Source organism: Tachypleus tridentatus, chromosome 5 (genome assembly GCF_004210375.1).
Source record: "Tachypleus tridentatus isolate NWPU-2018 chromosome 5, ASM421037v1, whole genome shotgun sequence".
Classification (NCBI taxonomy): Eukaryota; Metazoa; Arthropoda; class Merostomata; order Xiphosura; family Limulidae; genus Tachypleus; species Tachypleus tridentatus.
Genome location: NC_134829.1, coordinates 54,839,404 through 54,862,320, shown reverse-complemented (window position 1 = coordinate 54,862,320; position 22,917 = coordinate 54,839,404). Strand labels below are relative to the sequence as shown.

At 37.0% G+C, this 22,917-nt stretch overlaps 1 protein-coding gene across 2 annotated transcripts in view; it reads left to right on the top strand.

Moving 5' to 3' along the window:
- LOC143251196 (lysine-specific histone demethylase 1A-like) overlaps window positions 1–22,917 on the top strand; it is a 198,030-nt gene that overhangs the window by 164,343 nt on the left and 10,770 nt on the right. For both annotated transcript variants that reach the window (XM_076502615.1, XM_076502614.1), the window contains exons 13-14: window positions 10,705–10,800; window positions 22,649–22,857. In XM_076502615.1, coding sequence (XP_076358730.1) covers window positions 10,705–10,800; window positions 22,649–22,857 — 305 coding nt within the window. The remainder of the gene's footprint in view (window positions 1–10,704; window positions 10,801–22,648; window positions 22,858–22,917) is intronic.

The following is a 22,917-nucleotide window of genomic DNA, read 5'->3' as shown; positions in this document are numbered from 1 at the left end:
TAACAATCATTCTATTAGTGGGTCTAGCTAAACGATTATAATGCATTGCTTCATTAGTTGGTTACCGTTACGATACTGTCGGCTGTAAACCGAATAACATCTCACGAGTTTCGGACATCTGAGAGCAGTGGTGCACAAACATTTTGAGTCAGGGGTCACAAACAGACTTCTCGTAACCGTTAGGGGCCACAAAAAAGTGAAGATTAAAATCGTCCCACAGTTGTTTCACACAAGATGGACATCACATTTAAGAACACACAAATAACGATTACATCAGAGCGTTTGCACATTATTCTAAGAAATGTTATGATACGTCAAAAGTCGCAAAGTCAGTGCGATGGATGGTGCTGTATGTCATCTACGAGCTTAGAAATGTCCGGCTTGATGTTTGACGTTGAAAGACGCAAGGCTGCTTCCAGATGATCATCAGTCAGCTGATTGTGAGTGTTGTTTTTGTTTAGTTTCATATGCGAGAAAGCCTGTTCGCAGCAGTACGTGCTGCTAAACATGCTGGTGTGGACCAGAGCATTCTCTTTCAGATTAGCAAATGTATCAGGTAACGTTTTGTAGAAGTCAAGCAAACTGTTTTCTCGGTAAATAGCACACAGTTCATCAGATGCCTGGAGATCAGTGAGTTCGAGCTGATATTCTGCTGACAAATCATCCACTGACACACTGAACGGATCAGCAAAAAGTTTCATCAACAATCTGCATTGGTCAAAGTCATGAAACCGTGAGTTGAAGGATTTAATCAAGGTATCTAGCTTCTCAACGTAAACTAGTGTGTCAATGTCCTGATTTTTCTGTAGCTGTGACTGAAAAGTGGGAAAGTGCACGAAGTTGCCTGATGCTGCTTGCTGCTGGAACAATTGCAACTTTGTCCTGAAAGCTGAGCCGTGATTTGCAAGCTGACAGACAAGCTGATTTTTGCCTTGCAACTTCAAATTCAGATCATTCAAGTGTTGTGTCATGTCGACCAGAAAGGTCAAATCAGCTTGCCATGCTGGATCAGTCATGAAAATCACTTCTGTATCTTTGTTCTTGCTTCTGAGGAATTCTATCACCTCATCAATCAACTCCCAGATTCTTCTGAGCATCTTCCCTCTACTCAGCCAGCGTACTTCACAGTGATACACAAGGTCACCATAGTCTGAATCAATTTCTTCAAGAAGACATCGAAACTGACGGTGATTGAGCTCTCGTGATTTGATGAAATTAATGGTTTTCGTCACTAATGCCATCAGTGCCTGAAAACCAAGTTATTTACTGCACAGGTTCTGTTGGTGAATAATACAGTGCAACTTCACCAACTGTCTGTTCTGCTTTCCTCGATGCTTCATCAACAGTGCTACCAGCCTGCTACTTTCTCCAGTCATGGCTGGTGCTCCATCAGTTGTCACACTTACCAGTTTCGTGAAATCCAATGAAACACTATACACAGTCGTACTGTCTCCTCAAATAGACCAGATCCAGTTGTCTGACCCTTCATGGAACCCATGCCGATTAGTTCCTCTGTGATATCAATCGATGACGACACACCACGAACAAAAACTAGTAGCTGTGCTGTTGAACTGATGTCAGTCGACTCGTCTGCTGGCACAGAACAGTAGACAAAGTTGGCTGCTTTATTTGTAAGCTGCCTTCTCACGTCTGCTGAGAGGTGTGAAATTTTTCGTTGAACTGTCATACGATTCAAAGCCACCATCTGTAGCTTGTGAACTGCTTCCGGACACAACTTTTCCAATGCAGTATTCACACATTGCTTGACAAAATCACCATCAGTGAACGGTCGGCCAGATTTCGCTATCATAACGAAATATCGCAACTGACCTCACATGCTTCACCTAAATCTGCTGACTGCTTTGAGAAAAAGTTCTGCTGGTGATTCAGCGACCGCCGCAGAGATTCAATTCGACCTGTTCGTTCATCACCGACAACGTTGTGAAAATCTTTATGCTTCGACTCATAATGACGCTTTATATTGGATACCTTCGCCACTGCTACCGTCGAATGACACAGCAGACAAATCACGTTCTTCTGTTGTTTAACAAAATAGTATTGCGCAGTCCAATCATCATGAAACTGTTGGTTTTCGTCGTCAACTTTTCTTTTACGATTAGGTGTCATTTTTGTTACGAAATAATATCAAAATAGGGCTCGTAAGTAAATCTGGAAGAACAATTGAAACACGTGAGATTTCGTAATTACGGAAATATTACATCATTGTGCCAGTGATTAAATGCATTAACGAGATTTGCTTATTAATTTTTTTTATTGCTTGACACAAATATGGAACCATCCAGTATCTAATCTAATGAATATTCTTCTATAGCGCTTAATCTTCGCGCAGGCGCGAACTCCCCGTGTTTGACTTTCCCGTTGGACATTGCGGGCCACTTGGCGATTCGTCGCGGGCCGGACTTTGTGCAGCACTGTCTTAGAGATAAGGCTTAGTCCTAAATTCATGGCCTAGTGGGTTAAAGCATTCGACTTGTAATCTGAGGGTCGCGGGTTCGAATTCCCGTCGCACATGCTCGTTCTTTCAGCCGTGGGGGCGTTATAACGCACGGTCAATCCCACTATTCGTTGGTAAAAAAAGTAGCCCAAGAGTTGGTGGTGGGCGATGACTAACTACCTTTCCCCCTAGTCTTACACTGCTAAATTAGGGACGGCTAGCGCAGATAGCCCTCGTGTAGCTTTGCGCGAAATTCCAAAACAAACAAACAAACCTGAATCATATATTACGCTAACAATTCGAAATAATCTCTGTAAGAACAGTATATTTAAAAATAATGAAATAAACATTCTTCTAATCCAAATACTGTTAATTAAAGTAGCATTAAAGAGTAAGTATAATATATCTAAACTTAGGCACCAGTTTGTATTTCTAAGCCGTGTCATACATTCAATATTTGTAGTTTTAAAAAGTTAAAGTGAGATTATGTCTGTAATTGAATAGAAACTTGCATTTTCTGGAGATCGTTAAAATCAGGTTTTACAAGTTATTGCCCTTAAACCTTGTGATGATACTTTTGAGTTTTTTGTCAGGTTCATTCTCATAAACGAACTTTGACAACTTAATATACATAGCGTTGCTTGTCGCCTTCTAACTTTTAATAGACTACAAAGAATTAATCTACTCTTGCGTGGCTTCGCAGGTGCGAGTTATAAGCACCGCTAATTTGTTTAACACCAGTAGCCCATGTGTGTATGTGTGGATTTTAGTGAAAAAGCAACTATTCTGTGTACATTACTGTCACGCTTAGGTCTTTTACTGATGAAGTTTCATGAGAATCCTTTTCAGGAGAAGAACACAACATTTGAAAGAATAGAGTCTTTAGGGGTCTTTTTGGAAGTACGAGAACAGGTACATTGGAGAGTTTAGAATATTAGCTGGTTTCGACACTGTGCTTCAGTCTGACCATGGGCATTTCAATATCAAAGTGAAGGTTGTGGTAACGAAAGAGAACTATCCAACCCAAAAACCATTGCAATGAAACATGGCATATCTCGTGGTACCGTTAACAGTATGTGGGCTTTGTGACGTTATTCTGTTGTCTTGGAAGTCGATGTTCAGGCGAAGAGACTGTGGAAACTTTATTAGGGTGCTTGGTCTATTAACGAGCTGGCCATTCTTCGAAAAAAACTTGTTACAGCGGAAATCTTGTCTTCGAGTGATTGTGTGGATCATGGTCATTAGGGCACGACCGACGACAGTGGAAGTACACTGAAGGGCACTGCAGGACATGTAACATAAGTATTGGTTATTCTGACAGTATTATTACGTGTCATTATCTGAAAGTAGAGTAAGTGATGCACATCTGTACAAATCTTTTAAGAACAGTTTGGAAGTCAAGATACTCCAGGGCTAAGTTTGGTACTTATGAAAAACCATTTAAACAGGAATTCGAGGCCTCTTTCAATACTTTTGAGTGTATTACCCTTTGTTACACTTGTTAAGAGTACATAGTCTGTTTACTGCTATTTGTATCTAAGGTTTTCACTTAAGGCTGTTTTGGTTTAAAAATAATGAATTATTCATCACAGATATCGCGTGTTTTTAAGGGGGAATCCATTTTGTCGTACACGATTTGTTTTCCCCTGTGGAACCACGTGGATGATTTGTCTGTCCAAACCGAGTAGATGTGACTTTCCATATTTGTTTGCCACATCTACTGTTGTGAGTGAATAATCAATGTGTCGTCTCTTATTAGTATTATGTGCCCAGCAAATAAATATATAAAATTATGCGTGTGTTTTTGTGTTTAGAAATCTGTGGTAATAATACTCAGTTTTTCTGTCCTTATAAATGCGCGTGCACCTTACTACCTTGACGCTCACGGACTACTTTTTAATTTATTCTTAGTAGACATCTTGTATAGCAACATGGTAAAACCTTATCAAAGTTTTTGTAAAGGTATAACGTTGCGTCTTAGAAAAATATAAATGTACAAGTTTAGCCTTAATTTAAGTAACAAAACGCATTCACAAATTACAGCGATTTTTTACTACTTTTATCGAGTATAGGCTGTACATTGTAAAGGCTTAACTAATATTAGGCCTAAGACAAGTGGACTGGTAGATTTCGGTGTCTGCAATTAGAATATCTTTTTTTATTATTCTAGATCCTGTATTGAAAGAAGTATTATAACAATAGAGAAGCTAATTTGACTCCAAATGTTTTGTAGCTTAGGTGTGTATATACACATGCATAAATGATTTGTGTGCGAGTATACATACACAACTTGTGTGTGAATATACATGTTTTTCTATGATTTATGTAGGTATATGTATATATGTTTCACGTTGTCTATTATTAAATAGAGCTAAATGTTATACTATTGAGTGGTAAGATCCGTTTTCATAACCATCTGGAATTTTATAACATATTTGCTAGCCTTACAATTACTTTATTTATTTGTATACTGTTCACTGTCAGTAGGGGTCCGTCCTCATAATGCTGCGTCATATTAAGTAATTTTAAGTAAGATTTTACCTGTCACAACGCTCCGTGTGAAAAATTCACAAAATAATTGGGTGAAATCAGTCTTTTTTTTTTTTCTGTCAAACATACTTGGGGATTCACAGCGTTAATTAGTGCAAGTAATTTTGATGACAACAATATTTTTACTTCGACATTTGTGTTTGGCTGGTATTAATTAACATTAATTTCTGATAACAGCAAGTTACCTACGTAGATCAGAACTAGATTCATTCCACTAATGATTGTAGCTAGTTTAATATACTCTTCTTACGTTCGTATTAGAGAGAATGGAATACATTGTTTTATCAGTTGGGGACCTTCCTGTTCGCAACATTTTCGGCAGTAAACCCAACAATATCACACGAGGTTCGGCCTAGTTAGAAAATTTAACTGAGTTCTAAATCCACATATTAAGCTAACAATGCAAATTAGTAGTCTTTATTGTAGAGATATGATAATATTAAATGCAAAATAATTAAAATAGCTTCAATTAACTGTTATTAGAGGCCCTGGAGTATTGAATATTACATTTAAATAGTAGCAAGAAATACTGTCAAGTGCCAAGCATATTGTTTGTATAGAGACTAATCAAAATACCTGGTTTGTTGTTTGAATGGAGACTAACCAAACGAAGGTACCTTAGCATGTTGTGTAGATAGTGACTGATCAAAGAAAGTTGCTAGCTAGTTTGTTGTGTAGATAGTTTTATGTCGGTACCCGTCATGCTAGATTAAATACATAAGTTACTGGCTTAACGGTAGCCAACCTGGGCGTCGATAAATATTCAATAATATTCTGGTCAAGCAGATAACTGGACGTTGGTATTGTTAAGTTTATAGGTACGAATTTTGACAGAATCAATTAGTTAGGCGCTCTCAATAATCACGGAGTATTAATAAATGTCACTTTTGTCAATAGTGCATGTTGATGCATTTAAAGAGTGACCATTGTGGCTGAGGACTCATGTTTAAATTCGTTACTGGACACTGAGCAGTTTAGAAGGACAGACAGTAATAAAAAAGGTAACTCTGTTCTATTCAACGCCGCGTTACCCCTAGGGCCACACGAGTCACTTTCCCGTAGCGATGATTTATGAGAAGGTAATTAATCCTGAATTTTTCATGACGGCTTACTGGGGGAGGGGGTGGGGGGCACCGCGTGACCCCCAACAGGATGCGGAGTTAAGCCGCCGACCTGTTAAACTGCAAGATAGCAACATAGGTATCGGTTATTTCGTTAGGGTAGTGACAAGGTATTCTGGTCTGGTGGTTTCTGATATAAAGTTTACTTTCGGAGATTACTTTTTTGGGGGGTGGGGGTTGCGTGAGCCTGCTAGAAAAATCAATAGTGATGTAAGTTTTATAACTCATTGTTAAATTCTTGGATTCTGTTAAGAAGCGATCACGGAGAGGGTGTTTTCTTATACGTTCACCTACCTGAGTGATAGATTACTTTAAGGATGGGTGTAACTTGCTTCGTTTTAGGACACTTATGACAAGAAGGTTATTTTGGGTGTTTAAACAGACAGTTATAGTAGAATCTATAGAACAGCACAGTCTTGAGGTAATAGCTTGATTTTCTATCATCTGAGCTTTCACGTAGTTTTTGTTTTACCTCACTTGAAGATAAAACGCTGACGTGTGTGCCATCTTTATTTTTGACGCGTGGTTAATGTATGATATTTAACGCTGCTTAAACTGCCATTGCAACTCTCCAGAAATCCCTGTAATTTTCCGAATCTATTTTACTATTTGGAACTATTCTCTCGTCACTTTAACGTGTCGTCGGTGAGTATTCTGCCTTTGGTCGCTTCTGTTGACTGACGAGTTTTGAAAACTTGTAACATTCTTCTGTTGTAGTTTCTTCCGCCGACAATAAAATCAGTTACGTACAAAAAACAACAACAAACGTCGTTGTTACGTTTCTCAAACTTGAAAGGTATTACTGTCACTTGTCTCCTTCCCCTTTTTAAACGGAAAAGAAGTCTATAATAAGTGAATTTTATAAAACTCACCTACTGCATAATACAGACACACACACACGTGTTTACTTTCAGATTTTGCTAGTATGTCTGTGCGGTTAGATCGGAAGACGACCAGTTGAAAACAACAAATGAACAATTATGGTGGACGTCCCTTATTGATTAATTTGCCCGACTATCTCTTAAGTTCCGTGGTTCGATTCCTGTTATGACAGAAACATTGAAGGAGTGAATGCGTTATAAAAGTGGCGAGTGCTGTTGACTGAATTCCCCCTCTATCTAGTCTTATCACCTAAAGATTCGAAACGTCCAATGTGCAATTCTACGAAGTCGAACAAAGAAACGGAAAAAGAAAATATTCAGAACGAACTGATTTCACGAGTTTTAAAATGAGGTTTTATTAAACTCTTCAGATACGTACATTTATTTATTACTAGTTCACGTAAGCTCGAATCCGCTGTTAAAAATTCATTTTATAGTGTATCGTATCAGTTAAAAATTTATTAAACGTGGTTAACTCTGAACGTGCTAAAAATACTTCATTCACAAAAATAGAAACTCTGTTTTGGCTGTAGTTTAAATATTGCAAGATGCACATTTGTTTTCTTATGTGAATATTTCTTTTATCCTATAAAGGATTTACACCAGAATATTTTAATATAAACAAATCTCAGCGAGTTTTATTCAAGCCTTTATTATTGTCGTTTTTGTCGGTTTAATGTTAGGTGTTTGATCGTGTATGACGTGCCAAAATGATAAATTAATTTGTCTAGTATATACGAATGAGAAGCAGCCATGGAGAACGTGAGTTTCAGCGCTTTTATTTGGTAAAAGAGTAGTTACAGCCGTCTGTGTAGAGTTCACTCAAAGACCCAGTTACTGGTGAGGGCTATATGTGCAGCGTGACTTGGAAGGTTGGCATGTGAAGACTCTTGTCTCTCGCCCTTATTTGTCTACAGTTGTGAAAATTCTTTTTCAAACAGACTGTGGCTTCAAGACTACTTTCTCGGCCTTCGAGGTTGCCCCTGGGGTTCTTTCTTACGATAGTGTTAATGAAAGAGGGATGACTACCCATGAGGTTTTACGAGCGTGGGGTTAACGTGAAAAGTAACCATGGGAACCAGTGTACAGACACCGGTTTGTTTGATATGCGGAAGCACCAGTGGTTTATTTACTTGCACTGCTAATGTTAAGCTTTCTCTGTAAAAATTAGTATATTATGTTGGAACAACAACGCCCGCGATTGGAAGAGACGTAGCTGTCCGCATAATTCTACGTTATGAGCATATGTGTAACGTAATTTTCGAGAACTGTAAAAGAAGATGTCACAATGACGGAATTATGCGCAGTTTATTGGAAACGTTTCAGAAGCGCCACATGGTGGCCACGAACCGGTTTATGTGCTGATCAGATTTATCACGACTGTGTCAACTTAAATTGTTTTGACTGTATGATTTGTTGCGGAATGTAACTTACTAACGTACGTGTTATTTGCATTTCGTACATTAGACTTTGCATAAACGCAACGTATTTCGTCTTCTCTTATCGGTACGCGCAGCAGTGTTCTTACTTGACACGTAGTTCCAATATCATGTTCTGGACTATGGCTCTATAACAACGTAAAATGGTACAGACACCATTTATATGTATAATGAATTTTACAGCAAAACTGTTTTTAAATATGTTATACTCATCCGAGTATATCTGTTAACAACCTAATTTCGTTGTACTCGTCACGAGTATGGGTGAAAGTTCAAATTTTGCACCTTCTATCTGCTAGATTATTGAGATCATTACGAGACACAGTACTTGCACTAATATTCTTTTTTCGTATTCATACACCCAACCGTATCACACACCTCATATAGAAGATAAAAATGAATTCCTGAAACTGTCTTGTCCTAGATTGTACCATATTGGAATATTACACATTGTTGGTACTGCTGTCTTCCCCTCCACCCGTTTTTTTTTTTTTTTTTTCTTGTAAGATTTATAAACAGATCCATAGAGAGACTTAAAGTAGGCTCCCCATGGCTCGTCGATTATAGAAAATGTTACGTTTCAGCACACTCAGGTAATTAAAACCATCTGTTATAACCGCTCATCTTGTGAACTGACTACAACCCCCCCGTGATAATACAAGTAAAACATCCCGAATACTTTTCCTCGGATTGTTCTGTTTTTGCTACTTGTATTCACGTGGTTCGGTAAGTTGGGTTTGTTCAGAGGTTGACTGCTTATGATGAGAAAACGTTGTGTAGTTAAGATGAATGTAACCCCCCCCCCTTCCAGTCGGACTGTAGTATCGACCTTTTACACGCTGTGCACGAGGCATCTGACTAGAAATTGTTGATTATGTGTGACATAGGTTAATAATAAGGGTTAACAAGATTGGTGAAACAAATAGCTTAAAAAACAGTTTGGTATGTGAATTAAAAAACTATCTGTGTGTTATAAGAACACGTGGGTGAAAGTAAAGAAAAAAATATTTGTCAGTACATTTGGTACAGTTTTTACGAAAGCTCGGTTACATATTATTTTATTCTTAAATAAGGGAACAACACTGTAAGAGTTCGGTTGTCGTGAAGTTAAATAAAATCATACTAACTCCCACCTAAAGTGTATGACACTAGTGGCTTAACATAGGTGTCGCTAACATCAGCCTCGTTTGGTTCTTTTTTAGAAGTCGATATGATAACTGTCTGTTATCGACTTACATGGACTTGTGATAGTTAACATGCTCTTTCAACAGATTTTGGATTGTAAATGTGTTGCGCGTTGCGCGGTTTCAAAGGAAAAAAATCATATCATATTGTACGTTAAGCCTATATTCCGTAATTGTTTGTTATTTTTCTTTTCGTGGAGGATTTTTGTTTTCGAAATAAAAACGTCATTGAAAAAACACCCGACCGTGTCGACGACTTTCGCCGCTCTGTAGACACACGTTGAAAGATTAATAATATTAATAACCTCTCCCGATACACTCAACATGTTCCATTTGTCATATATGCATAACTTGTAGCTACACTGTACACTATGGCTAGCTTTACGTTCTTAATAGACTAACCGATGATTTCAAAAGTCACAGGTACACTATGAAACAAAAGTTGTGACCGTAAAGTGTCACAGGTTATCTATGAAACTAAAGTTATGACCGTAAGGTATCACAAGTACACTATGAAACAAAAGTTGTGACCGTAAGGTATCACAAGTACACTATGAAACAAAAGTTGTGACCGTAAGGTATCACAAGTACACTATGAAACAAAAGTTGTGACCGTAAGGTATCACAAGTACACTATGAAACAAAAGTTGTGACCGTAAGGTATCACAAGTACACTATGAAACAAAAGTTGTGACCGTAAGGTATCACAAGTACACTATGAAACAAAAGTTGTGACCGTAAGGTATCACAAGTACACTATGAAACAAAAGTTGTGACCGTAGGTATCACAAGTACACTATGAAACTAAAGTTGTGACCGTAATGTATCACAGGTACACTATGAAACAAAAGTTGTGACTTATCGTTGTGCTTGTTTGCTTGAGTAAATAAATAAATGTATTTCTATTTTTATTCTGTTCCTGAGCTGTTATTGGTTCTAATTTTTCTCTTTTTTTTTTTTTTTTACTAAACGAATATTAAGGTTGCATGATGTACCTATTTTAAGTTATTAATTGGTCAAAATCTTCTCCGAACTGCTCTTCAAATAATTACGTTATGTTTGATTTATTCGCAGTACGGAATGGCTACTCTTGTGTTCCTGTTGCACTGGCTGAAGGATTGGACATCAAAATGAACACAGCTGTCAAACAGATCCGATACTTATCTCAAGGTAAGTTCAACCATTCCTTGCGTTTCGGGCCAGGTGCTCGTAATCCGAGGGTCGCGGGTTTAAATCCCTGTCACAACAAAAATATTCGCCCTATCAGCCGTGGAGGCGTTATAATGTGTGGTTAGTCCCACTATTCGTTGGTAAAAGAGTAGCCAAAGAGTTGGCGGTGGTGGTGATAACTAGCTGCCTTCTCTCTAGTCTTACACTGCTAAATTAAGAACAGCTAGCGCAGATAGCCCTCGAGTAGCTTTGCACGAAATTCAAAACAAACCCAAGCTTATGCTTCGATGTGTGACTTGAGTGACATATTAACGCTCGTAGGTTACTTGTTATTCAAAATAATGCGATCATTTTTCCTATATGTATTTTCCACGTATGACTACAGTTTGTTGATATTTAAACGTAAGAATATAAGGAATGATCAGTCGTAGACGTCCTTCTGTGGGTCAGCGGTAAGTCTATGAACTTACAACGCTGAAATCCGAGGTTCTATTCTCCACGGTGGACGCAGCAAACAGTCAGTCGCGGTGTGTGTTTGTCCAAGAATAACATTATACGGTTATTTGCTAATTCGTTTAGAAAGCATTATTCGAATTGAAGAACATTTGCCCAGAAATGTAGTAAAAACTGTGCACATGTTAATGCCTTACATTTGTAACAAGAACTATTGAACTATAAACAAAACGTGGAATAAACTTATAGAAAAGCTATGAATGATTGCGAAAGCGATTATTGAAATTCTGAGTTTTTTAAATGTCGATGGAATTTGACCTCTGACCTTTTACAAAGAAAGTCGCACCTAGACGTCATTAGGTTTAGCACCAAGTTTTATTAATTGTAATAAGGCTAACTCACACTGTACACACAGCCAAAATAAGTACAACTTGAAAGTATTTCGAGTGCTTCTCGCTAACCAGACGACATATTTGTTCAGTGCCTTACATTATTTCGTAATCACGAGAAACATTTCCTGTGGATGAATCTCACGGGCGACGTTGCGCTTACTTGCGAGTTTGGCTGCGTTCACTGTTGAGTTCTCTGAGTTAAGCATGCTTTTCTGGACATTAAGCCGCAAATGGCCAGAATGTCGCCAGCAAACACTTTAACTGAAGCAAATAACTTTAGCAATAATATTTTGTGTTGTTTATTAACAGTTTAACTTGGAATGCTAAGTAAACTGTATTTCTTGCAACCCTGACAAGCGGCGAGATTTGGAACATTGTTTCACATTTAGTCCGTATACACAATACCCATGTATAATCCATTGACAGGCAGCGATTCTTCAAAACCCCTACAGTACCATTGGCCCAGTTATTACTGATTCTCCTAGGTGTTTGTTATTAATTTTGCGCATAACTGCACGAGGGCTATCTACTGTATCCGTCCCTAATTTAACAGTATAAGACTAGAGGGAAGGCAACTAGTCATTATCACCCACCGCCAACTCTTGGGCTACTCTTTTACCAAGTAAAGAATTAACCATAAAATGAATGGCTTGAAGAGAAAGGTGAAGTACTCTTCTTACTGTCGGTGTATCTTAAAGAAGTAACGACTTGAGGATAACACAAGAACTGAAACGTCAGATCATAGACTGTACACATGCGAGATACAGCAGTCTGCAGTAGCTGTAAGAAATGAAGATTTCGCTAGTAATTCCGTGGTTAGGGCTCTTGACTCGCAATCCAAGGATCACGGGTTCGAATCCCTGTCCCACCAAACATGCTCGCCTTTTCAACCGTTTGGGCGTTATAAAGATACATCAATCCTACTGTTCGTTGGTAAAAGAGTAGCCCAAGAATTGGCGGTGGGTGGTGATGACGAGCTGCCTTCCCTCTAATCTTAAACTGTTAAATTAGGGACAGTCAACGCAGATAGCTCTCGTGTTGCTTTTTGCGAAATTTAACAAGCAATCCATTTTATGTGTGCCAGTTTTTTTAAATAAATGTAGTTAACAAATATAAATTGGTCATAAATTACCAGAAATCACTGATGTTTTACAGAAGGGATGAACAGCGGCGTCACAAGCCCTAATGTTTAATAGTTTCTAATGATCCCAGCTACCTGCCTGACTTTCAGTTTGGCGAACAGCGGCGTCACAAGCCCTAATGTTTAATAGTTTCTAATGATCTCAGCTATCAGTTTTTGAGACCGAACTGGAACCAGTTTATAAGACTGTTAATTTCCAGTCCCTCAAGGAAGAATCAGTGAGTTTTAACTTGAGTGATTTTCTTACGACATCATGGAGTTTGGTTTGTTTTTTTTACAACAGAACTAACGTATAATCTGTGCCGATGTTTTCCATCACTGCTATCTTGAGTGATGTACTTTGTAAGGAGTTTTGATTTCTAGGACATGTGAATATGTATATTAGAGCTAGGCACATTAATTCTATCTGTATATAGTCATTTAAAGCATTCTAAAGCATTAATAAAACTAATATTAACAGCAGCTGACAATTTCAAAAAAGGTTTCTCGAACTCGAAGCCCCCTTGAGTCAACCCTGGTATATCAGTTATATTATCAGTTATGTCCTCTCAACATTTGACACAAACGTCAGATAGTGTAATACTTAGTTAACTATTCCTGTCTGGATTTGTAGGGATTTCACTGAAAGTCACCAGTAGTAACAAGTTTACTAATAATCCATCAAATATGTTTGAAACAAAATATTGCTACGAAATCGTAAAACAGAAATTTCCAAGTTTAGAAAAGTGTACGTTACCCTAAGCTCATAACAAAAATCTAGTTTGTTGTGAATTTCACAAGAAACTAATAATGTAGCGGTGATAAACAAGAAACAAGGCGCCTAGTTAACAACGCCCATCGCCAACATTTGGGCTATTCTTTTACTGACGAATGGTGGAATTTACTGTACATCATAACGTCCTCTCAGCTAAAGACGAGAATGTACGCTAAGGGGTATTCCAACCCTCTACCCGTATATGGCGTGTCATGCTCTCCAACCACCCGACTAAGCCACATATAAGTAATATTATTAGCTCGGTAAACAAAACAGTACCGCAAGCTTAGACAACGCGATAGTTTAAAATATTTTATTATTCGATCTATTTTACAGTGCCTGTCGATTAGCGCAAGACTATAAAGAGAGAGTGACACTTTGTTGTAGCAATATTGAACATGCCAACTTTTAGAAAATTACCCTGACACTAAGAAATTCGAAAGGAAGATTTCGTTTTGCTTAGTGTAAGCAATGGTTTGTATGTTTAGAGAAATCTGCCTTTGGGGGGTTTGTTCTAAAGTGTTGTTTTATATGTTTCCTACAACCTTGTGAACCACAGTGTCTTTTTCTACTGTCAAATACAAACCGCTTAGTTAGTAATGTTAACACGAATACCTGTCATTGTTGTTGGTCCTCAAATAAATTTAAAGACAGAAATGTAAAATAAATCTTGCTTTCGAGCTCAGATTGTGATCGCTGTGTACTTAAACAATACGTTCTGCGTCATCTCTTCGTCAGTTGCGTGCTGACCACAGCCGAGTTTGGTATGTTTTCACCTCGATTTTCGATGTTTTACGTGTTGTTGTTTGTTTTTTTTCTGGGTATTTTTTTACAAACGTTTTGTCATCACCGTATCAGTTTGTCTGTGTCTTTATTTTATGTGTCACTTAATCATTTGATATATACATCTGAACAAACACGTGAGATTTAAGATCATTTATCAATTTATCAAAAAATAATTACAAATACCCTTTAGATGTTCGTAGAGAGTGAATTCCAAATAGCTCATTCTGTATCTTTGCACCTAACAACAAACACACACAAAATCAACTTCAATTTAGTGGCTGGATTATCATTATAACGGGTACACTTACGACAAGTTGTAATAAATATTCTGACTCGTAATCCGAGGGTTACGGGTTCGAATCTCCGTCGCACCAAACTTGCTCGACATTTCAGCCGTGGGGCGCTATTATTGGACGGTCAATTCCACTATTCGTTAGTAAAAGAGTTGGCGGTGGGTGGTGATGACTAGCTGTCTTTTCTCTTGTCTTATACGGATATTGCATATAGCCCTCGTGTCGCTTTGCCCGAAATTCAAAAACAAAACAAATAAATAATTTTAAAACTGATGATTGGTTTGTTTTGAATAGATGACATGTTTCAGTTTAACAGTGATCTATCTATTTGATGAAGTAGATGACGTGTTTCACTTTGACAATGATCCATCTGTTTGATCAAGTAGATAATGTTTCACTTTGACAATGAATTATCTGTATGATCAAGTAGATAATGTTTCACTTTGACAGTGAACTATCTGTATGATCAAGTAGATAATGTTTCACTTTGACAATGAACTATCTGTATGATCAAGTAGATAATGTTTCACTTTGACAATGATCTATCTGTATGATCAAGTAGATAATGTTTCACTTTGACAATAATCCATCTGTTTGATCAAGTAGATAATGTTTCACTTGGACAATGAACTATCTGTATGATCAAGTAGATAATGTTTCACTTTGATAATGATCCATCTGTATGATCAAGTAGATAATGTTTCACTTTGACAATGATCCATCTGTTTGATCAAGTAGATAATGTTTCACTTTGACAATGAACTATCTGTATGATCAAGTAGATAATGTTTCACTTTGACAGTGAACTATCTGTATGATCAAGTAGATAATGTTTCACTTTGACAATGAACTATCAGTATGATCAAGTAGATAATGTTTCACTTTGACAATGAACTATCTGTATGATCAAGTAGATAATGTTTCACTTTAACAATGAACTATCAGTATGATCAAGTAGATAATGTTTCACTTTGACAATGAACTATCTGTATGATCAAGTAGATAATGTTTCACTTTGACAATGAACTATCTGTATGATCAAGTAGATAATGTTTCACTTTGACAGTGAACTATCTGTATGATCAAGTAGATAATATTTCACTTTGACAATGAACTATCTGTATAATCAAGTAGATAATGTTTCACTTTGACAATGAACTATCTGTATGATCAAGTAGATAATGTTTCACTTTGATAATGAACTATCTGTATGATCAAGTAGATAATGTTTCACTTTGACAATGATCTATCTGCTTAATTAAGTAGATAATGTTTCCCTTTGATAATGATCCATCTGTTTGATCAAGTAGATAATGTTTCACTTTGACAATGAACTATCTGTATGATCAAATAGATAATGTTTCACTTTGACAATGAACTATCTGTTTGATCAAGTAGATAATGTTTCACTTTGACAATGAACTATCTGTATGATCAAGTAGATAATGTTTCACTTTGACAATGAACTATCTGTATGATCAAGTAGATAATGTTTCACTTTGACAGTGAACTATCTGTATGATCAAATAGATAATGTTTCACTTTGACAATGAACTATCTGTATGATCAAGTAGATAATGTTTCACATTGATAATGAACTATCTGTATGATCAAGTAGATAATGTTTCACTTTGATAATGAACTATCTGTATGATCAAGTAGATAACGTTTCACTTTGACAATGAACTATCTGTTTCATGAAGTAGATGACGTGTTTCAGTTGGACAATGATCTATCTGTTTCATGAAGTAGATGACGTGTTTCAGTTTGACAATGATCCATCTGTTTGATGAAGTAGATGACGTGTTTCAGTTTGACACTTATCCATCTGTTTGATGAAGTAGATGACGTGTTTCAGTTTGACAATGATATATCTGTTTCATGAAGTAGATGACGTGTTTCAGTTTGACAATGATATATCTGTTTCATGAAGTAGATGACGTGTTTCAGTTTGACAATGATATATCTGTTTCATGAAGTAGATGACGTGTTTCTGTTTGACAATGATCTATCTGTTTCATGAAGTAGATGACGTGTTTCAGTTTGACAATGATATATCTGTTTCATGAAGTAGATGACGTGTTTCAGTTTGACAATGATATATCTGTTTAAAGAAGTAGATGACGTGTTTCAGTTTGACAATGATCTATCTGTTTCATGAAGTAGATGATGTGTTTCAGTTTGACAATGATATATCTGTTTGATGAAGTAGATGACGTGTTTCAGTTTGACAATGATATATCTGTTTCATGAAGTAGATGACGTGTTTCAGTTTGACAATGATCTATCTGTTTGATGAAGTAGATGACGTGTTTCAGTTTGACAATGATATATCTGTTTCATGAAGTAGATGACATGTTTCAGTTTGACAATGATCTATCTGTTTGATGAAGTAGATGACGTGTTTCAGTTTGACAATGATCTATCTGTTTCATGAAGTAGATGACGTGTTTCAGTTTGACATTGATATATCTGTTTGATGAAATAGATGACGTGTTTCAGTTTGACAATGATATATCTGTTTCATGAAGTAGATGACGTGTTTCAGTTTGACAATGATATATCTGTTTCATGAAGTAATGACGTGTTTCAGTTTGACAATGATATATCTGTTTGATGAAGTAGATGACGTGTTTCAGTTTGACAATGATCTATCTGTTTCATGAAGTAGATGATGTGTTTCAGTTTGACAATGATCTATCTGTTTGATGAAGTAGATGACGTGTTTCAGTTTGACAATGATCTATCTGTTTGATGAAGTAGATGACGTGTTTCAGTTTGACAATGATATATCTGTTTCATGAAGTAGATGACGTGTTTCAGTTTGACAATGATATATCTGTTTGATGAAGTAGATGACGTGTTTCAGTTTGACAATGATATATCTGTTTCATGAAGTAGATGACGTGTTTCTGTTTGACAATGATATATCTGTTTGAAGAAGTAGATGACGTGTTTCTGTTTGACAATGATATATCTGTTTGAAGAAGTAGATGACGTGTTTCTGTTTGACAATGATATATCTGTTTGAAGAAGTAGATGACGTGTTTCTGTTTGACAATGATCCATCTGTTTGATGAAGTAGATGACGTGATAAGGTAATTTGTCCCTTTGCAACGTGAAAACCGATGATTTATTAAACATCCTTCTTGAGTACAATGTATAAGATTCGTTGATGTTAACGTGTTGATAGTCTATTGAACTGTCCCAACAGTAAACATGCTAGTATCAGTTGACTGAACGTCGATACTATCGTCAACGTCCATGTTCTTAGCCCCAGTATTTCAATCTGATGTTTTCACAACAGTTTATTTTAAGAACCCAGAGAAATGCTTTGATTTCAATTAGCCTACAAAATGATTAATCAAGTTTCTCTTCAGTTGTGGAGTCGATAAAAGATATCTTTGAAGTAAGATAATTGATGATATGGAATGGCCGGGTCAATCACCTGATATCAATCTGATTGAAAATTTTATGGGCTGAGTTAAACCGATTAACGAAGGATAGCAAGCCAAACAGAGAAGATGAATTTTTTGAAGGACTCAAAGAACGATGACAGTCAGTCAGTCACTCAGGACCATCTGTACAAACACTTTGAAAGCATGTCATGTTGATGTGAAGCAGTACTGAAATACTAGGGAATGATTACTAAATACTAACTTGTGAAACTGGTTTGTGTCATCTTGAGATTCATTTGACTGATGACTTTGTAGGCTAATTGGAATAAAGAGATGTAAGAAACTACAGCAGGTGTACAACAATTTTTATGAGAAAACGTAACTAAAATCATAAAATGTTCGGGTGTGTACGATAGTTAGTGTTAAAACTAGGATTTAGGATCATATTTGAACAGATCTCGTCGAATACGTTCTAAAAACATATAGTTTTACATATTTATCTATTATCTAATAAAGGATATAACAAATTATAACATTTTCAAGGAGGACACTTTGTCCATTCCTTATATATATATGAGCAAATTTGAAATCAGTCTAATTTTCCTTCTGTAAGAACCATGTTCTAAGTCATGTAATGAACCTATAAACAGATGACAGTTTAGTCCTCGCCAAGGTAAATAACGAGCCGGAATCACGCATGATCAATGACATAAGCGGCCTGCAACCGTAAGGCTAAGTTCCTAAAAAGATAAATAATACCTGTTAATTGGGGTTTTTAAATGTTTGGCTTGAATTTCGCGCAAAGCTACACGAGGGCTACCTGCGCTAGCCGTCCTTAATGTAGCAATGTAAATCTAGAGGGAAGGTAGCTAGTCATCACCACCCACCGCCAACTCTAGAGCTTCTCTTTTACCAACGAATAGTGAGATTCACCGTAACATTATAATGCTCCCACGGCTGAAATGGCGAGTACGTTTGGTGCAACGGGGATTCGAACCCTCAAATTACGAATCGAGCGCCTTAACCACCTGGCCGTGTCGGGCCGTTTTCAGATGTTAACCGAAGGACGATATTTGGAAAATGTAGGAGTAACAAATCCAGTTTGGAGTAATGTTTGGTAAACTGTGTGTAGCGAAAATCTGGATCTTAATCCACGGTGAAATTTAATTCGTTTCAAAGCTCCAACTGCCCAAATTAAAATGTGAAACTTATCTCCTAAATAAGCGTTTAAAGCTCCATTTTATTGTAAATTTTGGATGAGACACCACGTGTTAAAAAGTTCTAAAAACAAACTTGCCGAAAGGTAAATTAGAATTGCAACGCGCTTCGTTTGGAACGTTAAAAAAGAAAAAAACAAACTTATTCCGCGAAGATTTAAATACCATTGAAACTCATTAAATATATTTAGCAAGGCCTTTGTGTTTTACTAATGTTATAAATTAACTTGTAAAAAACGACATATATATGTGTGCTTATCTAATGCGTGAGATATTTAATTCAATTTTCACTTACTTTTAAGCACGTGCGTTTCTCTAATTTGACTATTTTACGAGAGAGTTAAGCCTTTGTCGCTGTTTCGTGTCTTTAATCAAGTTGCACTTAACCGTACTAATTAAATTTTGTTTCTTTCTGCTCTGTACTGAATGGTATTAATGTAATAATATAATTCTTATATTGTCGTGCCACTCGAAACATTGGGTTACTGGTGCAATTTTAACTACAGGGTGTCTCCAAAGGCACTCTCTCCCACACACACACACACACATTAAAAGGGCCGAGGATGCTGGTATATGGTTGTGCGGGTTCGCGTCTTGTCATCGTTCGGGGACGGTGGGCACTTTATAAGAGTGGTGAGAGTTGGCGGCGAGTGCTTTTAACCAGCTACCTCCCTTATAGTCCTATCGGTTCATACAGACCGTGAGTATTTTTAAGCGAACATGCAAGACCCCATTTAACATTACTTGTCCTAATCAGACACACGACACTGAAACATTATAATTCCCTGACTTGCTTTCTCTTCAGATCAACATTGTATTAACTGTTTGTCATCAGTTTTAGATTGGTACTTGAAATAACATACTAACCAGTGTGAGGGATATCAAGGAACTAGATGCTCGGGGGATGGGGGGGCACATGTCCCCAATAAGTTCTGAACAACAGTCTGTGTAAAACATAATTAAACTTATTGGTACTGTGTCGTTATTTGCCCCCCGCTAGTACAGCGGTGTGTCTCCGGATTTACAACGCTAAAATCAGGGGTTTGATTCCCCTCGGTGTGCTCAGCAGATAGCCTGATGTGGCTTTGCTATAAAAAAAAAAACACAAACAAATGTCGTTATTTTAAAATCAAAGAAATATGATGGACGGTAGCATTATATTTATCTGGTTTAAACACAAAATATACATTAACTTTCATTCCCCACTGTAACAATTAATGTTCATTTATAAAACAAATCTTTTGTTGTTATGGGTTATAAATACTTCACTTTGTTAAGATTTGTCTGTTAAAGAATGGGGGGAAAATATTCTGGGGTTGAATACATTCCGATGTTATTTGTTGTTTTGTAGTAAATCCAGATAATGCTGTCGTTTTCAGATAATCTTACATGTATAAATTTATCTGTGCATTATAAAAATCTCTTATATGTATAACCCCGTCGCATCAAACATGTTCGCCCTTTCAGCCGTGGATACATTATAACGTTAGTGATGGTCAATCTTACGCTATTTATTGCTAAAAGAGTTGGCGGTGGGTGGTGATGGCGAGCCAGCTTCCTCTGTCTGTTACTGTTGAATTAGAGACGGGTGACGGAGATAGAGCTCGTGTAGCTTTGCGCGAAATTGTAAATAAATGTAAATGGATTGTTTTTTGCCAGATGGTAAAGTACATCCTACGTTATTTTCTCAGTTGCATTTAAATATGGGTATTAAGAGTGTGGTCAATGGAACTTTGGCAATATAACTGAAAAAAATGTCATAACTTGGGCTCACGTCACCCCAAATAGAAAAGGTACTTCTACGACCCTGGGTACAGATAGAAGTACTCAGACCACATGGTGGGTATGAAGAGGTAGCACATTTAATAGTTCACAGCTTTGAAACACATTTCACAATGTGCCGTATAAAACCTATGATTTTCAGTGTACTTCTGGTAAAATTCAGTTTCCCTGGAGTAAGTTGTCTGTGAAGACGTAATTAGCCGTCCTTATCTAACCATCTAATATGTTATACAGGATAATGGTACAGATATGTATATTTCTGTATCAGCGTTTACAAGCACGTGTTTAATATATCGACACGCCAACAGTATTGAGTTATTTATTCATCAAAACCCTGAGGACCATGCGTTATCGTTTTAGATTCATCCAGTGGCTCAGCAGCTGAAATCTTTGAAAGCTAAACCTCGGGTTTCGATACCCACTGTGGGCGTGGGTACATCGCAGATAGCCCATTGTGTAGATTTGTAGTTAAAAAAGAAAAAAGTGTCACTAATGTGTTATTTGTTCGGTAATTATCTTACTGCACGTGGATAAATAAAACGTGAAAGTCTCAATAAAGTACCACCTGGTGGGTCAGAGAGGAAGTTCACTAACAACGCAAAAATCCGGAGTTAGATTTTGTGCAGTGGACATAGCCTGTGGTGCACTTAAGACAAACAAAATGAAATATACAAAGACGACAATTGAAGACGTATATTGATTTAGGGTCATAAGGTGGATGGTAGGCCTGGATTTGTTAAAGCAAAAAAACGTAAACTTTTCTTTTTTCCTTTGTTGGCTTGGCTTGGCCAGGTGGGTTAAGGCGTTCGACTCGTAATCTTAGGGTCGCAGATTTGAATCCCCGTCACACCAAACATGTTCGCTCTTTCAGCCGTGGAGGCGTTATAATTTGACGGTCAATCCCACTATTCGTTGGTAAAAGAGTAACCCAACAGTTGGTGGTGGGTGGTGATGACTAGCTGCCTTCCCTCTAATCTTACACTACTAAATTAAGGACGGCTAGTGCAGGTAGTCCTCGTGTAGATTTGCGCGAAATAAAAAAAAACTTCCTGTGTTGTTGAAATAGATACAAAATAAACCTCGCTTTTATAAAACAGACTTGTTCAAAGTTATTTTGTACTTATTTTAACCACTTTTAGGCTTACATTTTGTGTAATAGTAATTAGAACAGATTGAACATTGCGATTGATAACAGCCATTTTTCTTTAGGCTTATATTTTGTGTAATAGTAATTAGAACAGACTGAACATTGCGATTAATAACAGCCATTTTTCTTTAGGCTTACATTTTGTGTAATAGTAATTAGAACAGATTGAACATTGCGATTGTTAACAGCCATTTTTCTTTAGGTTTACGTTTTGTGTAATAGTAATTAGAACAGACTGAACATTGCGATTGATAACAGCCATTTTTCTTTAGGCTTACATTTTGTGTAATAGTAATTAGAACAGACTGAACATTGCGATTGTTAACAGCCATTCTTCTTTAGGCTTACATTTTGTGTAATAGTAATTAGAACAGACTGAACATTGCGATTAATAACAGCCATTTTTCTTTAGGCTTACATTTTGTGTAATAGTAATCAGGACAGATGGAAAATTACGATTAATAACAGCCATTTTTCTTCATCAGGAGTTGAAGTTCTTGCTTATAATACCCGTACAAATGCTGGACTGATGAGTTTTAAGGGTGATGCTGTATTGTGTACCCTCCCTTTGGGAGTCCTCAAACAAGCTGTTCAAGGGAACCAGTCGGTATTAAACACAGTTCAATTTGTTCCTCCACTGCCAGACTGGAAAGTGGCCGCCATTCAGAGATTGGGATTTGGTAACCTTAATAAGGTAAGTAGCTAACTTATGATTTTGAAATCTCCAAACGCATGACCAATCACTTGCTTATTG